Source organism: Coenobita brevimanus, chromosome 58 (genome assembly GCF_032717465.1).
Source record: "Coenobita brevimanus isolate Jiangsu-jjx chromosome 58, ASM3271746v2, whole genome shotgun sequence".
Lineage (NCBI taxonomy): Eukaryota > Metazoa > Arthropoda > Malacostraca > Decapoda > Coenobitidae > Coenobita > Coenobita brevimanus.
In genome coordinates this window covers 28,554,478-28,577,538 of record NC_137011.1, presented here as the reverse complement: position 1 = coordinate 28,577,538, position 23,061 = coordinate 28,554,478, and the positions used below count along the sequence as shown (strand labels likewise).

Sequence of the window (23,061 nt, the reverse complement as noted above, 5' to 3'; positions counted from 1 at the left end):
TGGATGGTTAATAATAATTATAGGTGGGGGTGTTCGCCATCCACTCTCGATGCAGTGCTGCTCTCAGGTGTCTGCTCTTTCCGTTCCTCCATCGCTTTTTCCTTTCATCCTCTTTTGTCTTTCTTTCCTTCATTCTTTCCTCATCCTTCTGCCTACGGGTGACTTTACACTCCCTCTTCTGTCTTTCTTTCCTTCATTCTTCCCTCTTCCTTCTGCCTGTGGGTGACAAACCTAATGGTTTCCTGTATACCAGGAAACCATTTACTATGCTGGGTGGTAACTATATAACCAAATTTTGGTGCCTGTGCAGGTTTATATCCAAGGGGTGGTTGGGGTTTATTGCTCACATGATGCCATTCAGGGATGAGTGAGGCTGGTCACTCTCATCTTAAATGTCAGGACCAACTTGCAAGATTGTGCAAGCAGAGTGAGAGAAGAGTTCTGGACAAATGTGGAAGAGTGCATGGAAAAGTTTGAAAGGAATGAGGAAGTGTTTGTGGTTGGTGATGTGAATGGTAAAGTAGAGAATGTGAAGGTGGATGGAGTAGTTGGTGAGTGGGATGTGCCTGTTGAGATAGATGAGAATGGCAGTGCTTTAGTGGACATTCGTGCTGGGAGGGGGTTAGTGATAACCAATACCCTCTTCAGGTACAAAATGATCCACAGATATACATGGCGAGTGATGAGAAGGGTGGTTGGTGAACTGAATGAAAGGAAGGCAATGATTGATTATGTGTGTGTGGATGAAAGGATGTGAAGATGTGTAATGGATGCAAGAGTATATAGAGGTTGGGGGATTGGACTTTCTCACCACCACTTGGTGGTGGTGAGAATCAAGGTCCAAGTAAAATGGAGAAATGGAAGAAGGGAAGGACGGCAGGAAGGAGTAGATGTAAGGAGAGTGGAAAGGTTACAAGAGGATGAGAAAAAGGGAGAATGTATGAGAGAAGTGGGGGAATGATTTGGTAAATATGAATTGGAGCAGATGGGGGACATGGAAGGTGTGTGCAAGATATTCAGAGAGGAAATCTGTGCAGCATGTGAGGTGGTATGTGGGGTGAAGAGAAGATGAAAGGGAGTGCAAAGAACAGCATGGTGGAATGAAGAGGTGAGACAGGCTGTGGAGTGAAAAGGTGAGACAGGCTGTGGCACAAAAGAAGAAAGCATTTAATGAATGGATGAGAAATAGGGGCATGGAAGAAGTTGAGAGATGGAAGAGAGAGTTATATGTAGAAAGGAAGAGAGAGGTGAAAAGATTAGTAAGAGAGAGTAAGAAGGGAGTGGATGAGGAATTTGGAAGGAATTTGAGTGTCAAGTGGAGGGAATGTAAGAAAATGTTTTGGAAAGAGGTGAAGAGAGTCAGACAGGGTGGCAATGAAGTTAGTAGGGGAGTGAAAGATAAAAATGGTAGATTCCTAGTTGAGAAGGGAGAAAAAGTGAACAGATGGAGAGAACACTTTAATGAATTGTTGAGCACAGAGAATGAAAGTAATGCAAGTATAAGTGGCTGGGGAGTGGCTGGGAGGAGGGAGGTGAGAAGACAGGAAGAAATGAATAGGATGGAAGTTGTGGAAGCAATGAAGAAAGTCAAAATGGGGAAAGCTCCAGGTATTGGTGGAGTGTGTAGTGAAATCCTGAAGCATGGGGGAGAGATAGTAGTAGAATGGATGTGGGAGATGTGCAGATTGGCTTGGGAGGAAGGTAGAGTTCCGGATGATTGGAAGTCAGGTATAATTATTCCCTTGTACATACAAAGGGAAAGGGGAAAAAGAAGTGTGTGATAATCATAGGGGCATTTGTCTTCTTAGTGTAATAGAAGTATATGGTAGGAAACTGTACTTATTGACAGAGTTAAGGAAGTAACAGAGGAATTAGTTGGAGAAGAACAGGGAGGCTTTAGACAGGGAAGAGGCTGTGAAGATCAGATATTCATTCTTAGATCTTTAGTGGAAAAGTGTCTAGAGAAGGGAAAGAAGTTGTATGCAGCCTTCATAGATTTGGAGAAAGCATAATGACAGGGTGGATAGACAAAGATTGTGGAAAGTATTAAGAATGTATGGAGTAGATGGGAAGTTGTTAAATGCTGTGAAGAGTATGTATGAGGGTGCTGAGGCTGCAATGCTTGTGGATAGTGAACTGAGTGAGTTTTTCTATTTGAAGGTTGGGCTGAAACAGGGATGTGTCATGTCTGCATGGTTGTTCAGTCTGTATATGGATGGGGTTATAAAAGAGATACAAGGTAGGGCAGTGGATGTTGGAGTGGCCCTAATGAGAGAGGGCAGTGTTTGGAAACTCCCTGTACTGTTGTTTGCAGATGATACTTTGTTGTTAAGTGAAGACGATGGGAAGCTGCAAGGCTTGGTGGATGAGTTTGGGAGAGTGTGTAGGAAATGGAATTTAAAGGTGGACGTGGGACTGTGCAGTGAGTGGGGCCTGTGGCATGTCTATCCCCCTTTATTAATCCTGGCTAAGACAGAACACAAGAATATGTTTCAAAGCAAGCCTGAGGACAGTAAATCACCCAGAGGGATGAGGGTGGGTTCATGGAATGTGGGAAGTTTGAGGGGAAAAGCGGGGGAAGTCGTTGAGGCATTCAGTAGGAGGTGTGTGGATGTGGCGTGTTTGCAGGAAGTCCGGTACAGGGGTGGATCAGCCAGTAAGATTGTTGGGAAAGACTGTTCCTGTAAGTTGTTTTGGCAGGGGGGGACAGACGGATATGGGGGTGTTTGTGTGATGGTTGCTGAGAAATGGGTGGAATATGTTATGAATGTTATAAGAGTAAGCGATAGGATATTGGTAGTGAAAATTCTATTCGGCAGAAAGATAGCTGCAGTTATATCGGCATATGCTCCACAGGCAGGATTGGATGATGCAGAGAAAGATCGATTATGGGATGATTTAATACGTGTAGTAGGTGGTATGTGGGATGATGAGATAGTGGTTTTGAGAGGGGACTTAAATGGTCGTGTAGGTGAAGCAGCACAAGGTTATGGAGGAGTACATGGGGGATGTGTGTATGGTATAAGGAATGCGGAAGGGGAAAGGATACTCGAGTTTGGGGAGGCAACGGACATGATTGTGTGCAACACATATTTTAGGAAAAGAGAAAGTATGTTAATTATGTATGAGTATGGAGGAAATAGCAGTCAGATAGATTATTATCTGGTTAGGAGGGCTGATAGGAGATTAGTGAGGGATGTTAAAGTTATAGGAAGTAGGAGTGTGGTAGGTCTCCATATTATAATTGCAAATCATACTAGATAGATAGATAAATAGATAGATAGAGAGACAGATAGAAGCAGGAAGTCAAATGATGAGAAGGTGTTGTGTCTGCGAGAATCGAGCAGTGCTAAGCATGCTTACACACTCTTAACACTGAGGAAAGCTGACGACAGCGGCCAGTAAGGAGATGATGCAGTTAGCTGTCAGCAGTCCTCTCGTGAGAAAGATCTGGTAACCATGAGGAACATCCGTGACACACCCCTGCTACACCAGATTTTAGGAAAGAGAGTTTAGAAGGAGACAAGCGACCCTAGAGAGAGGTCGAGACGGAGATTAGCCTTAGACAGAGAGAGAGAGAGAGATAGCGAGACAGGGAGGTAGCTACCCGGGACTTATACTCTTTCCATGTGAGAAACCTGTTTAATATTTCTAAGACAAATAAAAATAGTCCCATACTATTCTTTACCTCTCCCGTCACTACATGACATCTGGTGGGGAAACTACTACAAGATATAAAAGCCGCTCGACCACAAGTCTAAAATATACTTCTCTACAAGTAACTACAAAGTCTTTATGACAGGAGTGTGTGCAGCAGCACAAACTATTGATTTGTGATGTGTTGCTTAAAGAACGAGTGATGAAAAAGAGGACTTATGTACCTAGGAGGAAAGTATGGAAGCTGAAAAACCAAGTAGTAAGGGATGCCTTCTATAGCGAGATGAGGAGAGTGGTGGCTGAACAGGGAGCAGAATACAGAGGCGTTAATAAACAGTACAGAGCCCTCAAGAACAATCTCTTGAGAGTTACTGATGTAACATGCAGTTGGACAAGAGGACCACCAAGATGTAAAGTAACTTGGTGGTGGGACGAGGGTGTAGAAGCTGCGGTTAAGGAGAAAAGAAGGCTTTTCGGGAATGGAAGAAGGGTGGTAGCAAGGAGGAATATTTGGCTGCCAAGCGTAGGGCTAGAAGAGAGGTATACAGGGTGAGGTCTGAGTCACAGAGACTTTTACCTGATAACCTAAATCATGGGGAAAAGAAAAAAATGATATTTAGGGTGGCAAATTAGATGAAGAGGGATAATCGGGATATTATAGGTGAGCAGTGTGTGAAGAATGATGAAGGAAGGGTAGTGGTGAACAGCGAGGATATTAAAGATGCATGGAGAGAGCATTATAGCCTGTTGTTGAATGAGGAGTTTGACTGGGACAGGGAAGGTTTGGAGCCAGCAGATCCAGTGTTTGGTAATTGGCCTTTGATTGATGCTGCTACTTTGAGTGAGGCAATAGGCAGGATGAAGGTGGGGAAGGCAGCAGGTGTGTCTGGGTTGACTGCCGAAATGTTGAAGGCCTCAGGAGATATAGGGGTGAGGTTAGTCACCGACGTGATAAATATGATTATTTATGAGTGTGTTGTCCCAGATGCTTGGCTGAAGAGTGTAATTGTATATGTGTATAAAGGGAAGGGTGATGCCCTGGAAAGAGGAAATTATAGAGATATAAAGCTTGTAGAACATATAATGAAGGTAATGGAGAGAGTTTTAGAAGGTATGATTAGAGAAAGAGTGAATATTGATGAGATGCAGTTTGGGTAATGCCAGGTGGGGGCACCATGATGCCATATTCATTGTTCGACAGCTTCAAGAAAAATATATTGGTAGGAGAAGGGATCTGTATTTTGTTTGTGTTGATTTTGAAAAGGCCTTTGACAGAGTCCCTAGAGAGGTGGTGAAGTGGGCAATGAGAAAGCTTGGCTCTGAGGAGTGGCTGGTTAGGGTGGTTATGGCTATGTATGTGGGTGCTCACACCCAGGTAAGAGTGAATGGAGATTTGAGTGATGAGTTTTCCGTGAATGTTGGTGTGCATCAGGGGTCAGTTTTGAGTCCCATGTTGTTTATCATGGTACTTGGAGCCCTCTCACATGACTTTAGAAGCGGACTCCCTTGGGAGATGTTGTATGCTGATGATTTGGTGTTGATTGCAAAGAACGAAAGGGAGGTGGAGGAAAGGTGTAAGAAGTGGAGAGATGGTATGGGGCACAAGGGCTTTAGGGTAAATGGAGATAAAACAAAAGTGATGATATCTAGGATCGGTGGCAATACTGTCAAAGAAGAGGGAGAGTGGCCATGTGCAGTTTGCCACAAGGATGTGGGAAGTAATTTTATCTTGTGCGGTGTTTGTGATAAATAATGCACAAGAGATGTAGTGGTATCAGAGGTAGACTGCGAGATAATGCTGATTTTATGTGTACAGCATGTCGGGGAGAGCAGGTGGAGATTGTCAGGCGTGAAAGGATTGAACTTGCTGGTGAATCTCTTGAGTGTGTGGAAGGGTTTTGTTATTTGGGAGACATGTTGTGTGCTGGAGGTGGGGCTGGAGCTAGCTCTGTGGCTAGGGTGAGAAGAGTTTGGAAGAAGTTCAGGGAGCTCTTGCCTCTTCTGACATTGAGAGGGCTTTCCCTACGTACTAAAGGGTCTTTGTATGCAGCATGTGTTAGGAGTGTAATGCTGTATGGTAGTGAGACCTGGACAGTAAAGGAGGAGGATATTCGCCGGCTCAGACGTACAGAAATGACAATGATTAGGTGGATGTGTAGTGCGTCCCTGCATGCAAGGTCCGGTGGGGCTGGGTTTACGATGGAAGAGTTGAGAGGTAGGATTGGACTGGAGTGTATTGGTGTTGTGATGAGGAGAGGTAGATTGAGATGGTTTGGACATGTGGAGAGGATGGGGGATGATAATTGCGTGAGGAAGGTGAGAAGTGTTAATATTAGGGGTGGGGTTATGAGTAGTAGACCGAGAAAGACATGGGAAGAGGTCATTAAATGTGACCTCAGGTTTAAGGGACTGAACAGGGAGGCTGCAGTGGATCGTGCAGCGTGGAGAGCCGCCATTAGGTGACAAAGGCCAACGCATGCAAGCATGTTGGAGCCTTTAAAAATGAAACGAATGTAGTGAAGAGTAAAGTTATGGTCTTCGAGAAAGGTGAGGTCAGTGAATGTAGAGTGAGGTTGGATGATGAGGAAATGGAAAATGTGAGTATGTTTAAGTTCTTGTGTAGTGTTATGAGTAAGGATGGAAGTTTGTGTGTGTGTGTGTGTCCGACTCTGGGCATAGGCTTCACAGTCTGCTCTCAAGGCCCAGTAGTCCTCCTATATACCATACACCTCTACATATCACTACTTCAGTGCTAAAACCATCTGTCCATATTGAATACATCCTAGGGCTGTCTCATACAGGACTGGTGCATTGGTATTAGCGCGGTTATTTTTACGATGTGTCGGAGGGTCTTCTGGTAGATCAGTAAAGTCTGATATTGTGAAATTCAAATCCTTAAACTGTTCCCTGCCCCAGCGGGGATTTGAACTTGGGTCCAGTAGGACTGCAGGCCACCTCTTTACCGGTTGAGCCACCGCCTCCCCCCAATACCCCTTGAAAGGGTACGACAAGGAAGAAAGGTTGCTGGTTCCTTGAAGGCAGTGGTAAGAAACAGGGAAGTGAGCATGGAAGTGGAAAAGTTATTACATGACAGTATTGTGATACCAACTATGATGTATGGAAGTGAAGCTTGGACGTTGTTGGAGGGACACAAGTCAAGAGTGAGGGCAGTGGAAATGAGTTATTTGAGAGGAGCCTGTGGAGTCACATGGAGAGACAGACTGACAAATGAGGGTGTGAAGGAGCATTGTGGCGTGGATGTGGATGTGATAGGAAGCATTAGGAGAAACACATTGAGGTAGTTTGGCCATGTGGAGAGGATGGAGAGTGAGATACTGATGAGGAGAATGTAGTGAGTGAGGTGGAGGGGGAGAGAGGGAAGGGAAGGCCAAGGATGAGATGGAGGGATGAAGTGGAGAGGTATATGAGAGAAGGGGGTGTGAATTGGGAGCAGGGCAGTGTAATGGTGGGGGACAGGGTGACGTGGAGGTGATTTGTTTGTGGCCACCCCATATAAGGGATTAAGGCATCTGGCAATAGGTAGATAGACCAATTTGCCTAGCCCAGGGCTCCTGTGCTCCTCATGGGGCAACACAGGATTAGATGAAAATGATGATTAATAATAATGATAATAATAATAATAATAGTAATAATAATATTATTATTATTATTATGATTATTATTATTATTATAGTTATTATTATTATTTTTATTAACTCCAGTCTATGGTTGCTCACTGACTAAAACAATGGCTATGACATATGTGGGAAACAATGTGTGTTAGCTAATTATTGCAATCAGTTTGTTTGTGGTTATGTTCATGATGTTCTGGTAATGAACAAAATTAAGATAATGTATAACAATACTTTTGTAGGTACAAGTTAATTGCTGCATTAAAGAAACTAATCAGTTGTACATAAAGATAAAAGGGTATTTCTGTCGTTGCTTCCTAATTGAAATACTCTTTTTCACCTTGTATCCCCCATTAATGTTAACTTCCCATACTTTACCAGTACTGCACTGTACTTTCCAAGCTTTACAATGACTTAATTGTGTGGGGAATGTTGATAAGTTGTATACTGAGCAGCAGATATAAACACTACTAGTTTGCTTGTTTTGTTTTCTTGTATATTTGTGTTTTTTTTCTTATTTGACAGTTTCCCTGATGTCTGTCAAATTTGTTTTCCTTGTACATGCATCCTTCTGTCTTGTGCATAATGGACAGTACTTAAAACCCATCTTCATCTAACCTAACCTAAATGTAACTAATGCATGATTTATCATTTTTTTTTTTTACCTGTTTATCCTGTGGAAGACATTCTTCAGCGTGGGTTAGATTAGGTTAGCTTATGTAATTTGAGATGCTGTGTTTAATAATCTGGAATTACACTATGCCTCTCACTTTTTTGCTATGTATAAAGTGCTTGCTGAAAGCAAGAATGATATTTGTTATTACTGTACTTTGTGTACCCAAGTTCTGTCAGGTATAGAGATTATACAGTATATATCCTCTTTCCATATAATGGGATAGAGAGAAGATGGTGATGATGAAAGGAGTCTTTCATATATTTATTTTTCTGTTAACAGACTACACACTGTGGCCATTCTGGGTGGACACTCATGTGGATCCACCATTTTCAAAGAATGGGTAAGTCAGTCTTCAAGATATATATTTTTTTCTTTGAAAGGAATAATTTTGCTACTGTAATGCAACTTAGTTTACTGAACTACTGTACGGTGTAGATTAGTTATCAGTTTTTCAGCAAGATTTTAAAAATCTTTGTTAAGTACTGTGTATAGAATTATCTTTCACATAATGTATGTAAAAATCAGGGCATGAATAATCATAACTGTTTTAGTCTTCTTTCCAGCAACAGCTTTATTCAGCCTAGCAATAGCTTCCATTTCTCACAGGGGGTTGATCTGTGTATCAATAGTCAGACACCATAATCCCGTAAGGGGTGGCCATTTGTCTTTGAGTTAGTTGTTTTATGGTAAGGTGCACTAATCCTCTGGTAACCCCACTTTTTGACATGTAGGGAACATGTATGGATTGTTTACAGTATATGATTACCACCCAGCATTGTATATGGTTTCCTGCCTTACAGGAAACTGATGGGCTTGTTACTCAGTGTAAAACCATGTGAAAAGGAAAGAAGAGTAATAAAAAGTGACATGAAATATGGGAGAAATGGGAAGAGAGGAGAGCAGACACACACACACAAAAAAGAAATGATAAAGGCGAAGGAAGAAGTATACAGCACTACTGTACATCAAGTGAGTGGATGATGGTTCCCACCACCTACCACTCCAGAGGGTTAAGAATGACAAATGCTGTATAGCTATGGCTCAGTTTACTGGGCACTGTTGATATTTCTACATTTATACTTTCCATTTCTAGCTCCTAGATTTTTTCCACTCCATTTTTTTTATTGGGAGATGGAATTATGGTGATGGTGATATGTTACAAGTTTATACAGTATACAGTACAGAATTACTTTACATCCACTTGTCATTTTATTGAACTTGGGGAGGCCCTTTTTAGTGAAGGAGTTAAGAGCCTATCATCTTTGAGAATAATTGTCAATTTGTTAGTACAGTACCATATGTACATAAATCACTAATTATATACAGGTATACCATGATATACGATACCCGTAGATGCGATACTCCGGCTTAACGATGGGGTTAGAAATTCCACCATACCCAGCCAAACGATGGCCAAACTCCGGTTTAACGATGGGTATTGATTTTTCTGTTTTACTGATTTTGATGATATTTTCGACTAAAATTGTGTGTTGAGATTGATTTATAAACTGTTTTTATATGTAGGTTAATGTGTTTTAGCCATAGGTGGGGCGAATATGGTCATTTTGGGATACTGTTTACTAAGCTTGATTTTTTTCAAACTTATATTTGACAATTTTAAGATTTTATTTGTTGGTTTTAGTGACTTATTTGCAGGTGGTAGGCTTAGGTTAGCTTCTTTTACAGCTGTTAGGCCAGTTAGATTGGCTTCAGACTTGTTTTTGGACTCATTCGGGCAGGTTTAGGACTTGATTGGGGGGGACACCCAAGGCTCAGAAATGTATCCCTATACTTGACATGTTAAATCTACGCCAAGATATGATACCCAACCTAACGATGGGTTTTTACTTAACCAGTTGCCTCGTTAAACCAGGGTATACCTGTTAAGTGGAATCTCGTACTTCATGGTCCTGTGAGACTGGGCATAGGCTGTGATTTGAGAATTTCGTGAGTTGGAAATAACTAATCTTATGGGGAAAAAAACGTATGAGTCTGTCATCTTGGATAAATCGCCCTTTTTACCGCAGACCCACATCAAAATGGTCAAAACCTACATCAAACTGGTCACCAGTGAACACTAACAACCTGGAAGAGAATTCAGGAAAACATATTTAATGGATATGAACAATATTGTAAGATTCTTACCTGACCATGACTGGTGATATTGCCTTTTTTTTTTTTTTTTTTTTTTTTTTTTTAGTGCAAGAAAGAAGGAACCAAAGGCCAGGAGCCCACAAACCGTTCTTCCAAGATAAAAACAAAAACAATACAAAAGAGAGCCAAATTCAAGATCTGTTCATTTCGAGATGCTTGGACACACTGCATTGGAAAGACTGGAGATCATAGGAAGTAGGAAATACAAATAGAGGGAGACAGTTCCAGAGTTGACCTGTTGCATAAATGAAGGACTGGGAGTAATGGTTAACTCTTGCATTAGAGAGTTGGACAGAAAAGGGATGAGAGTTTGTTGCTAGACGAGTGCTACATACCCGTCGTAGAGGTGGAGGGATGCAAGCAGACAGTTCAGAGGAGCAGTGACCATTGATGTAGCGATAGAAAAGAGAGAAAGATGCAACAGTGCAGCGAAGAGACAGAGGTTGAAGGGAGCCAGTAAGAGGAGGAGAGTTAATGAGATGAAAAGTATTTGACTCCACCCTATTAAGAAGAGCTGTATGTTGGGAGCCTCCTCACACATGAGAGTTGTACTCTACACAGGGGCGAATAAAACTCGTGTATAAAATTAACAACTGTGCAGGGGTAAAGAAGGTATGGAGTCGGCTTAGCACACCCAATCTCTTGGAAGCAGATTTTACAAGAGATGTAATATGATCTTTCCAAGAAAAGTCCCAAGTGAATGAAACCCCAAGCATGTTCAAGGATGATGAAGGATTGAGATGGATATTATTAAACATTAGTGGGTACTTCTGTGGAAGATTGTGTCGGGTTAGTAGGTGTAAAAACTGAGTTTTTGATTCATCAAAAACAACAAGGTCCCTTTCACCCATCAGAGATACAAGCCAAGTCAGACATTATAGGCTTTCTATTTTATGAAGGCAGTTTCGGTGGGGCCTCCTAAGACCTCACACCGCTAGCTCTGTTGCCACATCGCCGCCACACATGTGCTCCTCTCTCTCTCTCTCTCTCTCTCTCTCATATTAATATTTTTATTAACTGCTTCTAATTTTATTTTCTTCATTTTTTTCTCTTGTTTTGACTTTTGATGGGCAAGCTTCCATGGCGGGAATCTGACCGAGTATGACTCGCACACCTGTCATGTCACTGCACTTAGCAAGGTCGCAAAAGCAACGTTGACAAGTCTTATGGGATTTATGCTATACTATAGCCTTTTTTTTTTTTTTTAATTACATCTAGGCAGAGTATTTAAAATTCATTTATAAATTGTTACGAACTTAAAATAGGAAAGAGAGAGAGGGAGAGAGAGAGGTGAGCAGGAGTAATGACACATATGTGGCGGCGGTGATGTGGCAACTAAGCTAGTGGTGTGAGGTCTTAGGAGGCCCCACCCAAACTATCTATCTATCTATCTATCTATAGCCCGACGCCCTAATCCCGCAAAGGGTGGCCGCAGACAAAACGCCTCCAAGTCGCTCTGTCACCCACCATTTGACTACCCTCCCCCTAACTCACCCCCCCCCTCCTTCATATACCTCTCAACTCCATCCCTCCACCTCATCCTCGGTCTACCTCTTCCTCTCCCTCCCTCCACCTCACCTACATACACCCTCTTAGTCAGTCTTTCATTCTCCATTCTCTTCACATGTCCAAACCACCTCAGTGTATTTCTCCTAATCTTCTCAACCACATCCACATCCACCCCACAGCGTTCCTTCACTTCTTCATTCGTCAACCTGTCCCTTCACGTCACTCCACATGCTCCTCTCAAGTAACTCATTTCCACTGCTCTCACTCTTGACTTGTTCCCCTCTTGCAAGGTCCATGCCTCGCTTCCATATGTCAGGGTAGGGATCACAATACTATTCAGTGACTTCTTAACTTCCATATGCACCTCCCTATTTCTCATCACTGCTTTCAGTGTACCAACAACCTTCCTTCCCTGCTGTACCCTTTCACGCACTTCATCCCCCAAAGTTCCATCCTTACTCATCACACTACCCAAGTACTTGAATGCACTCACATTCTCCATATCCTCACCATCCAACCTCACTGCACACTTTGTGACTTCATTCCTCTCAAACACCATAACTTTACTTTTGTTTACATTAACTTTCAGATTCCTCCTCCTACAGACTGTCCCAAATTCATTCACCAAACCTTGCAACTCCCATTCATCTTCACTCAACAGTACTGTATCATCAGCAAAAAGCAACACCGGAATCTTCCAAATCTCACCCTCATTCATTAGATCCACCCCCACATCCACTGCCCTACCCTGCACCTCCTTTACAACCCCATCCATGTATATATTAAACAGCCATGGAGACATCACACAACCCTGTTTCAGTCCCACATTGAGATCAAAGAACTCACTCAGCTCACAATCCACTCGCACCCTAGCCCTAGCTCCCTCGTACATACTCTTCACAGCACTCGACAATTTCCCCTCCACTCCATATATTCTTAATACCTTCCACATACCTTGCCTATCTATTCTGTCATAAGCTTTCTCCAAGTCCATGAAGGCAGCATACACTTTCCTTCCCTTCTCTAGATACTTCTCCACTAAACATCTTAGAACAAATCTCTGATCTACACACCCTTTTCCCTTCCTAAATCCCCCTTGTTCTTCTCCAACTAGCTCCTCTGTCATATGCCTAACCCTATCAATGAGTATTCTATCATATATTTTACCAGTCACACTAAGAAGGCAAATACCCCTATGGTTACCACATACTTCTCTCTCCCCTTTTCCTTTGTATAAAGGAACGATTATACCTGATTTCCAGTCCTCTGGAACCCTTCCTTCTTCCAAGCCAATCTACCCAACTACCCAAACTATCTATCTATCTATCTATTGCCAGACGCCTCAATCCCGTTTGGGGTGGCCACAAACAAATCGCCTCCAAGTCACCCTGTCCCCCGCCATTTCACTGCCCTGCTCCGAACTCACACCCCCCTCTCTCATATACCTCTCCACCCCATCCCTCCATCTCATCCTCGGCCTCCCCCTCCCTCTTCCCCCTTCCACCTCACTCACATACACTCTCTTCGTCAGTCTTTCACCCTCCATCCTCTCCACATGGCCAAACCACCTCAGTGTGTTCCTCATAACGCTTCGTATCACATCCACATCCACACCACAACGCTCCTTTATATCCTCATTCGTCAGCCTGTCTCTCCACGTGACTCCACAGGCTCCTCTTAAATAACTCATTGTCACTGCTATCACTCTTGACTTGTGTCCTTCCAACAATGTCCAAACTTCACTTCCGTACATTAGAGTTGGTATCACAATACTGTCATGTAGTAACTTTTTCACTTCCATGCTCACTTCCCTGTTTCTTATCACTGCTTTCAAAGAACCAGCAACCTTTCTTCCCTGCTGTACCCTTTCGAGCACTTCACCCTCCAAACCTCCATCCTTACTCATCACACTACCCAAGTACCTTCATAAAATAGAAAGCCTCTAGGTGTGCCATAGCCTTATCCCTTGTTTGTTGAAGTAACTGCTGAGATGGATGTTGCAAGAACTGAATGGAAAGGTGAAGGGTGGAATGATCAGCGTACGATTGGATAAGGTTAGATTTACAGCTTAGAAGGTTATTGATGAATAAAAGGAAAAGAGTTGGCGATAGGACAGAGCCCTGAGGAACACCAGCGTTGATAAATCTAGAAGAACCATGGCCGTCTACAACAGTGGCTATACAGTAGAATGACCGGAAAGGAAGCTGTAGATGAAAGCACAGCTAGAAGGATAGAAACCATAAGAGAGCAGTTTGGAAATTAAAGATTTACACCCACTGCAAATTGATTTAGGACCTACACACAGAATTGCTCTGGGAGAGTTGTCTGTCTTTGCTTTGTTTCCACCTCTACCAAGTGAATTTTTGGGGCAAGAAGTAACTGGCAACTCCTCTGGTGTTGGCGGTGGTGAGGCACTCAGCACGTCAGGCCTTGCCCAGAAGCGAGAGTGGGTGTATATGTTCCTGTCGCTCTGAGCTTGCACCTCCCTCTTTTTTTTTTATGCATTACTATTTGCCCCGTTATTTTCCTAGAGTCAAGTTGTCATGCCTGGAAGGTACTGCTCAAGGGATGAGAGGGTCTGTATCATTGGATGGAGGCAGGATAATGTTGCCATCAACACGATTTGTGAATGTACAGTAATCACTCCAATATCCGGATCAATAGAGCCATCGGTAGGTTCGGATATTGGTTTTGTCCGGATATTGGGCCCCAGCTTATGGACTTGTACTTACGGACCCTAACACAGAGAAACACCTATACAACTCCCTCCGGACATGCATAGCACCTATTTAACACCCAAATCACACCAATAAGGCACATAAATGACTGAAATAAATGCAATAGACACATAAAATGTGGGTTTAGAAGTATGTTCATACATTAATAAACATTCTGGTACTTATGGACTCTAACCGAACCTAACCTAACCGAACCTAACCGAACTCTGAAAAACCCATTCCTACTGCACATGCATGAGGTAAGTTTAGTATGGAAAGAAGTACAGTATGACACTTTCTGGTAAGTATAGTATGGGAAAAAATACAATATGAAACATTCTGGTAAATATAGTATGGAAAATAGTACAACATGAAACATTTTGGCTACTTACAGCAAGTCCCTGGCCACCTCGATGAATAACCGCCTCCTCTCGGACTCTGACAGTAAGAACGATTTCCTGAAGCACTTGCACTACACTCTTCCTGAAGTCTTGCACTGAACTTAGTCACTAACACACAGAAGTCCGTTCTTTTCACAGTGTTCACTTTAGTCCAAATAATGTTCCATTAAATTTAAGTGTTGCACATTAACTTTTCCCAAGTTTTTAAGTTTCCAAAGCCAAAACAAAGAAGGTTAGTTACGTTAAATTTCTTTTCTACTTAGTCTTTTCTCCCAACTTGAAAACCTTAACACAACACACCGTTTTTTCACTGCACAACACTCAAAATTCCCGTGTGGTCTAGTGGAGAAGTTCTTGCTGTTTATTCACTGTCAGAGCCCGAGAGTATCACTGGCAGGCGTCCAAGGGGTGCATCGGTGGGTAGTGGTGATGGCGTACCGACTACAGAAGACTCTGAAGACAGCCGCAAACTCACGTCGAGCGGTGACTCCACTGTAGCTGATGTGCTGGGCTGTGGCTCGGAGCATGAGGGCCTGTCTTGGGGAGGCAACGGAGTGGAACCAGGGCTTGGCACAGCGGGGGTCACGGGCCTGAAAAAACTGTCAATCGTTGACTGACGCAAGGACCGACGATTCTGGCGATTGATGATGCGCTGCCGGAAAGCACGCACTTCCTCCACGAGTCCCAAGGGCCCCATCTCCCTGTCGCAGTCCGGGTGTTCCAGGTAGTCTAGGACGAACTCTAGATGTTCCCGGAGTGCGCTCAGCTTGGGGATGGCTGGAGTAGTGTCCTGCTGGGCGGAGTCTGCATCATCATCGCCTTCGTCGTCGGAATCTTCAAGTTCGGGACTGACACCAGCAACCGAAGACGCGATCTCGATATCAGACAACGTCTGATACCCAGGATCGCCCTCGTCGTCGTCCAACCACTCACGAACATCGTCCACATCAACATCGTCGCCGTGCGTACGTAGCCGTGCATGGAAGTCATCCACGTCAAACCCTAGGAAATCGTACTCCACATCTGTTCCGAGAAGCAGACTAGACCAACCATTTTCAAGAGTTTTCACAGGGACTTCCTTCCATGCACTAGCCCAGTTGTACAGCGCAGACTTGATGTTGTAGCGGCGAAGGTTTTCCAAAGTCCGCTTGCCTCGAGTGTCACGTCCTTCCCTGCGCTCGTCCTCGTCCTCGAGAACCACCATCACCTCGTCCAGGAACTTCCGACGGTACAGGCGCTTTGTTGCCACGATCACTCCTTGGTCCATTGGTTGAATGAGAGCAGTCGTATTAGGTGGCAGAAACATGCACCTAATACGGCCATTCTCAGCAACCAAGTCCTTGTCGCACGGGTGGGCAGGTGCATTGTCGAGGAGAAGGAGAGCCTTTACCTGGTCGCGAGGAATTCCCAGTGTCTTCGTCTGGTAATGTATGACCTCCTTGACGAAGTGATGGTGAAACCAGTCTTTGAAAATCACAGCTGTGAACCATGCTTTCAAAGAATGGTACCATACGACAGGAAGGACATCCATCACCCCACGAAGGCACCGAGGCTGCTTTGCACGGCCAACAATAACGGGCTTAAGCCGGTGCATGCCGTTAGCATTGGCACAACACAAAGCAGATATCCGTTCCTTAGAAAGCTTGCGGCCAGGTACACGCTTCTCCGTCTCATCGGCGAGAGTGTTCGTTGGCACCGAGCGATAGAATAGGCCAGTTTCGTCAGCGTTATAGACTTGACCGAGAGTGAGGCCCTCCCTGTCGATCAAGCCTTTCACCTTGTGCCGAAACTCGTCCACTCCATCCTCGTTAGCGTCCAATGCTTCGCCATGTGCTTTACGGTTAGTAAGGCCATGTCGCAACTTGAACGCGAAGAGCCAACCCTCGGATGCCTTGAAGTCTAGGGCGTCGTGAAGCCTTGCAAACTTCTCAGCAGCAGCCTTCAGCTCCGTTCCACGTACCATCACACCAGCTGCACGTTGCTGTCGATACCAAATCAACGTGGAGCGGTCGATCTCTGCATACTTGGGAGTAAACATAACCTTCCTCTCCACGTTGCGTTTGCTTCTCGACGAGAAGTCAGCCGTGTACTGCATGAGCTTGTCTCGGGAACGCTTGATATCAAACAAAGTCGACCGGGCCAGGTTGAACTCGCGGAGAATGTGAGAGGAAGACCAACCCGCATCAACCTTCTCCAATATCTCCCGTTTCTTCTCCAGAGTCAACACCACTCTCTTCCTTTTCTCAGGAGGCGGGGCCATCATCACACACACTAAGAGTAGGGCAGAGAGCAGCAGGAGGCCTTGCAGCAAGTACGGCACCACCACAAAAGCGAGCACGTGGGCAGCCATTACGAAGAGCGCAGGTCCAGTTGCGGTGAGAGACAGGCGGGAAGTGGGGAGGATGCAGCGGCGCTCTATCGGACGTCGGAGGAATGACGAACCAAAACAATGCTCTCACGCGGCGCGCGCGGCAAGTTCAAATTACGGACGGCAAAAAATCGGTTTTTTTTCCAATTTTTTTGGATTTTCGGACCATTTTGGGAATGTTTGATCCCAGGACGATAAGGTTCGGTTAGTGGGGATGTTCGGTTATTGGGCGTCCGGATATTAGAGTGATTACTGTAATTGACATGCAAAGTCGACCGTCTTGAAGATTGTTGCTGCAGCGCGCGGCCTGCCACTTGATGTCATACCAGAGCACAAGCATGACGGTGGAAAGAAGAGGACGACTTCCAGAGGTATAGATACGCTCTGAAGAGGGAAATAATCAAGAATCCTCGACTGACAGCAGCAGAATTGAGGAAAATGCATCCCCATCTGTTACAAGACATCTCAGTTCGAAGTACCCAACACTGCCTGCAGAAGGAGCTAGGTTTACCAAGACACACCGCAGCCAAGAAACCGCTTCTCACTTACCGCATGAAGAAGCAGCACATTCAGTTTGCCAAGAAGTATGGACACTAGACATCGAATGAGTGGAGGAAAGTTATGTTTTCCTATGAAAGCACATTTCAAGTGTTCCAGGTGCGTTCTGCCAAGGTTTGTCGCCCTGTCTCCCGTAGTCAATATGACCCTGCTTACACGGTGCCGACTGTTAAGTATCCACAATCAGTAATGATTTGGGGGTGTTTCTCAGGTGAAATGGGAAGGGGAGGCCTCTACTTTCTTCATAAGAACTTGATGATGAATGGTGGCCAGTACATTCAAGTTCTGAAAGATCATTTGTTAAACTTTTTTGCTATTCATGGGTGTGAGGTGAAAGAGAGAGAGATTGTCCAGGTGCTTGAGGGTGCGAAAGTGGATGTATGTGGAATAACTGAAACAAAATGGAGAGGAGAAACTGTGAGAGAATGGGAGTATGGATGGGGTATATGTGCAGGAGTAGGTGAGAATGAGAGGGCAAAGGAAGGAGTATGTATAGTTGTGAGTAAAAGATGGAAGAAGAGCATAAGACAGTATGGATCAGTTGGGTCAAGGATTGTGTGGGTAAAGTTGAAAGTTGGAATACAAATGTGGGCGATTGTGTGTGTGTATGCACCAACGCAAGATCGTGCTAGAAGAGTGAGAGAAGAGTTCTGGACAAATGTGGAAGTCTGCATGGAAAAGTTTGGAAGGAATGAGAGCGTGTTTTTGATTGGTGATATGAATGGTAAAGTTGGGAATGTGAAGGTGGATGGAATAGTTGGTGAGTGGGGTGTGCCTGCTGAGATAGATGAGACTGGGAGTGCGTTAGTGGACATTTGTGCTGGGAGGGGGTTGGTGATAGCCAATACCCTCTTCAGGCATAAAATGATCCACAGGTATACATGGCGAGTGATGAGAAGGGTGGATGGTGAACTGAATGAAAGGAAGGCAATGATTGATTATGTGTGTATGGATGAAAGGATGGGAAGATGTGTAAAGGATGCAAGAGTGTATAGAGGTTGGGGGAGTGGACTTTCTGACCACTACTTGGTGGTGGCCAGAATTAGAATGCAAGTAAGATGGAGGAATAGAAGAAGGGAAAGGCGAGAGGAAGGAGTAGTTGCAAGGAGAGTGGAAAGGTTACAAGAGGATGAGAAAAAGGCAGAATGTAAGAGAGAAGTGGAGGAACGATTGGGCAAATATGAATTGGAGCAGATGGGAGATGTGGAAGGTGTGTGTAAGATATTTACAGAAGAAATATGTGCAGCATGTGATGTGGTGTGTGGAAGGAAGAGAAGACGGAGGGGGGTGCAAGGAACAGCGTGGTGGACTGAAGAGGTGAAACAGGCTGTGGCACAAAAGAAGAAAGCATACAATGAATGGATGAGAAATAGGGGCGGGGAAGAAGTTGAGAGGCGGAAGAGAGAGTTATATGTGGAAAGAAAGAGAGAGGTGAAAAGATTAGTAAGAGAGAGTAAGAAGAGAGTGGATGAGGAATTTGGAAGGAATTTGAGTGTAAAGTGGAGGGACTGTAAGAAAATGTTCTGGAGAGAAGTGAAAAGAGTAAGACAGGGTGGAAGTGAAGTTAGCAGGGGAGTGAAAGATAAAAATGGTAGATTACTAGTGGAGAAGGGAGAAAAAGTGAGCAGATGGAGAGAACACTTTAAGGAATTGTTGAACGTAGAGGATGGAAGTAATGCGAGTATAAGTGGCTGGGGAATGGCTGGGAGAAGGAGGGAGGTGAGAAGACAGGAAGAAATCAGTAGGATAGAAGTTGTGGAAGCAATGAAGAAAGTTAAATCGGGGAAAGCCCCAGGAATCGATGGAGTGTCTGGTGAAATGCTGAAGCATGGGGGAGAGATAGTAGTAGAATGGATGTGGAAGCTGTGCAGATTTGCCTGGGAGAAAGGTAGGGTCCCGGAGGATTGGAAGTCAGGTATAATTATTCCCTTGTACAAAGGAAAAGGGGAAAAAGAAGTGTGTGGTAATCATAGGGGCATTTGTCTTCTTAGTATAATAGGAAAAGTGTATGGTAGGATACTTATAGACACAGTTAGAGAAAGAACAGAGAAATTAGTTGGAGAAGAACAGGGAGGCTTTAGGAAGGGAAGAGGTTGTGTAGATCAGATATTCGTTCTTAGATCTTTAGTGGAAAAGTTTCTAGAGAAGGGAAAGAAGTTGTATGCGGCTTTCATGGATTTGGAGAAAGCATATGACAGGGTGGATAGACAAGGATTGTGGAAAGTGTTAAGAATATATGGAGTAGATGGGAAGTTGTTGAATGCTGTGAAGAGTATGTACAATGGTGCGAAGGCTGTAGTGCGTGTGGATGGTGAACTAAGTGAATTTTTCTCTATGAAAGTTGGTTTGAAACAGGGATGTGTCATGTCTCCATGGTTGTTCAATCTGTACATGGATGGGGTAATAAAAGAGGTACAAGGTAGGGTAGTGGATGTTGGAGTGGCCCTGGTGAGAGAGGACAGTGTTTGGAAACTCCCTGTACTGTTGTTTGCAGATGATACTGTGTTGTTGAGTGAAGACGAAGGGGAGTTGCAGGGCTTGGTGGATGAGTTTGAGAGAGTGTGTAAGAAACAGAATCTAAAGGTGAATGTAGGGAAAAGTAAAGTGATGGTCTTTGAGAGAGGTGAAGTTAGTGAATGTACAGCAAGGTTGGATGGTGAGGAATTGGAAAATGTGATGTGGTGTGTGGACGAATTTGAGTGTAAAGTGGAGGGAATGTAAGAAAATGTTCTGGAAAGAGGTAAAGAGAGTTAGACTGGACGGCAGTGAAGGTAGTCGGGGAGTGAAAGATAAAAATGGTACAGTAAATCCTTGTTTTTCGCGGCGTGGACGTTCCGCTAAAACCACGCGAAACATGAAACGTCAAATTGTGTAGTTAAGTATCAATGGGAAAAACAGAGGAGCGTTCCGGTGGGACATATACCTACCCTATCAGAAAGTACTATAACACTAAACAGGCCCTACCCAAAATTAAATGAAGAGTGTTTACTAGTGCTAAAACAGCATAACACAATAAACATGTACCTGAAAAGACATTAAAACTGTTATAAAGAGTTGCAACACCAAAAATCCTTACCAGAAAATTAAGTGAAGACTGGCTTGAGTGGCAAGTGAAGGTGTGTTGAGAGTGGATGGGCTAGTTCCCAATGCCACTAACCAAGGAAAAGCTGCGACTTTTCATCAGATTATATAATTTTCGACATCAAAGTAGGTCAACTAAACCCGGTCATTTTATGTGCCTTCTTTGTCACTAAGAGGAAGGGAGAAATTATAAAAACATTATTTTACTCACTGCTAAATGGAAGCGAGGCTGTAATAAAATAAAAATTGGTGGGCTGAGTCTACCATCTCTGTATTGGGACAGTTATTATTCTTTCCTTCCTTAAATATTGACAAGCTTTATTTTACATCCATTTCAGGTATTTGTCCATCAAAACAAAAATAAATACAGTTATGAGAAACATATAATGATTCTTTGTTAAGAAATAGTAGCACGATATGGCTGAAGATTGTACGTTACGATCACAAACAATAACAAACTCACGTGTGTCTACTGCCCAGCTGGACCTGCTGTATAAAGATCATGGAAAGCTGTTGCATAGAAAAATGGACAGTGCCATGACTGAGCATTGGTATGCATCGTCTTCTGAGTGTCGGCTACCGGCTGGGAGCATCGAATTGTGGGGAAATTTGCAAATTGTGAGACAACTCGGAAACTTTTTTCTTGTGTGAAAAACGAGGTGTCGAAGTAAAATGCGTCCAGACACGAGGACTTACTGTAAATTACAAGTGGAGAAGGGAGAAAAAGTGAGCAGATGGAGTGAACAGTTTAAGAAATTGTTGAACATAGAGAATGAAAGTCATGTGAGTATAAGTGGCTGGGGATGGCCGGGAGGAGGAGGGATGTGAGAGGAGAGGAAGAAATCAGTAGGGTGGAAGTTGTGGAAGCAATGAAGAAAGTCAAATTGGGGAAAGCCCCAGGAATTGATGGAGTGTGTGGTGAATTGCTGAAGCATGGGGGAAAGATAGTAGTAGAATGGATGTGGAAGATGTGCAGATTGGCCTGGGAGGAAGGTAGAGTCTCGGAGGATTGAAAGTCAGGTACTGTATAATTATTCCCTTGTGATAGGTGGGGGTGCCCATCATCCACCCACTCTACACAAGTGTAGTGGTACCCTGTTTTGGGGGTAGCTCTACATTAAGTGGCAAACCAAATGATTTCCTGTTAACCAGGAAAGCATTTACAAAGCTGGGTGGTAACCTTATTACCAACCAACACATGTTCCCTACGTGATGACAAGTGGGTTGGCAGAGGTTCAGTGCCCCTCCGTGGAAAACAACTAACTAAAAATATGAACAAAAAGCCTCGGACCAGGACTGACCAAAAGGTGACGACTAAGGACCGAACAAAGGACTTGGTACGGATATCTACATGGAATGTAAGAGGTGCAAAGGATGAGGTGAAAAAGAGAGAGAGATTGTCCAGGTGCTTGAGGGTGCAAAAGTGGATGTATGTGGATTAATGAAACTAAATGGAGAGGTAAGAGTGTGAGAGAATGGGAATATGGATGGGGTATATGTGCAGGAGTAGGTGAGAATGAGAGGGCAAAAGAAGGAGTGTGTATTGTTGTGAGTAACAGATGGAAGGAGGATATAAGAGAGTATGGATCAGTTGGTGCAAGGATTGTGTGGGTAAGAGTGCGAGTTGGACTACAAATGTGGGCGATTGTGTGCGTGTATGCTCCAACGCAAGATCGTGCGAGCAGAGTGAGAGAAGAGTTCTGGACAAATGTGGAAGCATGTTTGGAAAAGTTTGAAAGGAATGAGAGAGTGTTTTTGATTGGAGATATGAATGGAAAAGTAGGGAATGTGAAGGTGGATGGAGTAGTTGGTGAGTTGGGTGTGTCTGCAGAGTTGGATGAGAATGGCAGTGCTTTAGTGGACATTTGTGCCGGGAGGAGGTTGTTGATAGCTAATACCCTCTTCAGGCACAAAATGATCCATAGGTATACTGTATATGGTGAGTGATGAGAAGGGTGGATGGTGAAATGAAGGAACGGAAGGCAATGATTGATTATGTGTGTGTGGATGAAAGGCTGAGAAAGTGTGTAATGGATGGAAGAGTATATAGGGGTTGGGGGAATGGACTTTTCGACCACCACCAAGTGGTGGTCAGAATCAAAGTTCAAACAAAATGGAGAAATAGAAGAAGGGAAGGACAGGAGGAAGTAGTTCTTACAAGAAGGGTAGAAAAATTACAGGAGGATGGAAAAATGACAGAATATAAGAGAGAAGTGGAGAAGTGATTGGGTAAATATAGATTGGAGCACATGGGGGAAGTGGAAGGTGTGTGCAAGATATTTACAGAAGAAATCTGTGCAGCATGTGA

General features: G+C 43.9%; 1 protein-coding gene across 1 annotated transcript in view; it reads left to right on the top strand.

The window, feature by feature from the left end:
• The window catches only part of LOC145402652 (magnesium-dependent phosphatase 1-like), a 107,004-nt gene that overhangs the window by 31,865 nt on the left and 52,078 nt on the right, over positions 1 to 23,061 (top strand). Inside the window, exon 3 of the mRNA XM_080274637.1 lies at positions 8,245 to 8,305. Within this exon, the coding sequence (XP_080130763.1) occupies positions 8,245 to 8,305 (61 nt within the window). The remainder of the gene's footprint in view (positions 1 to 8,244; positions 8,306 to 23,061) is intronic.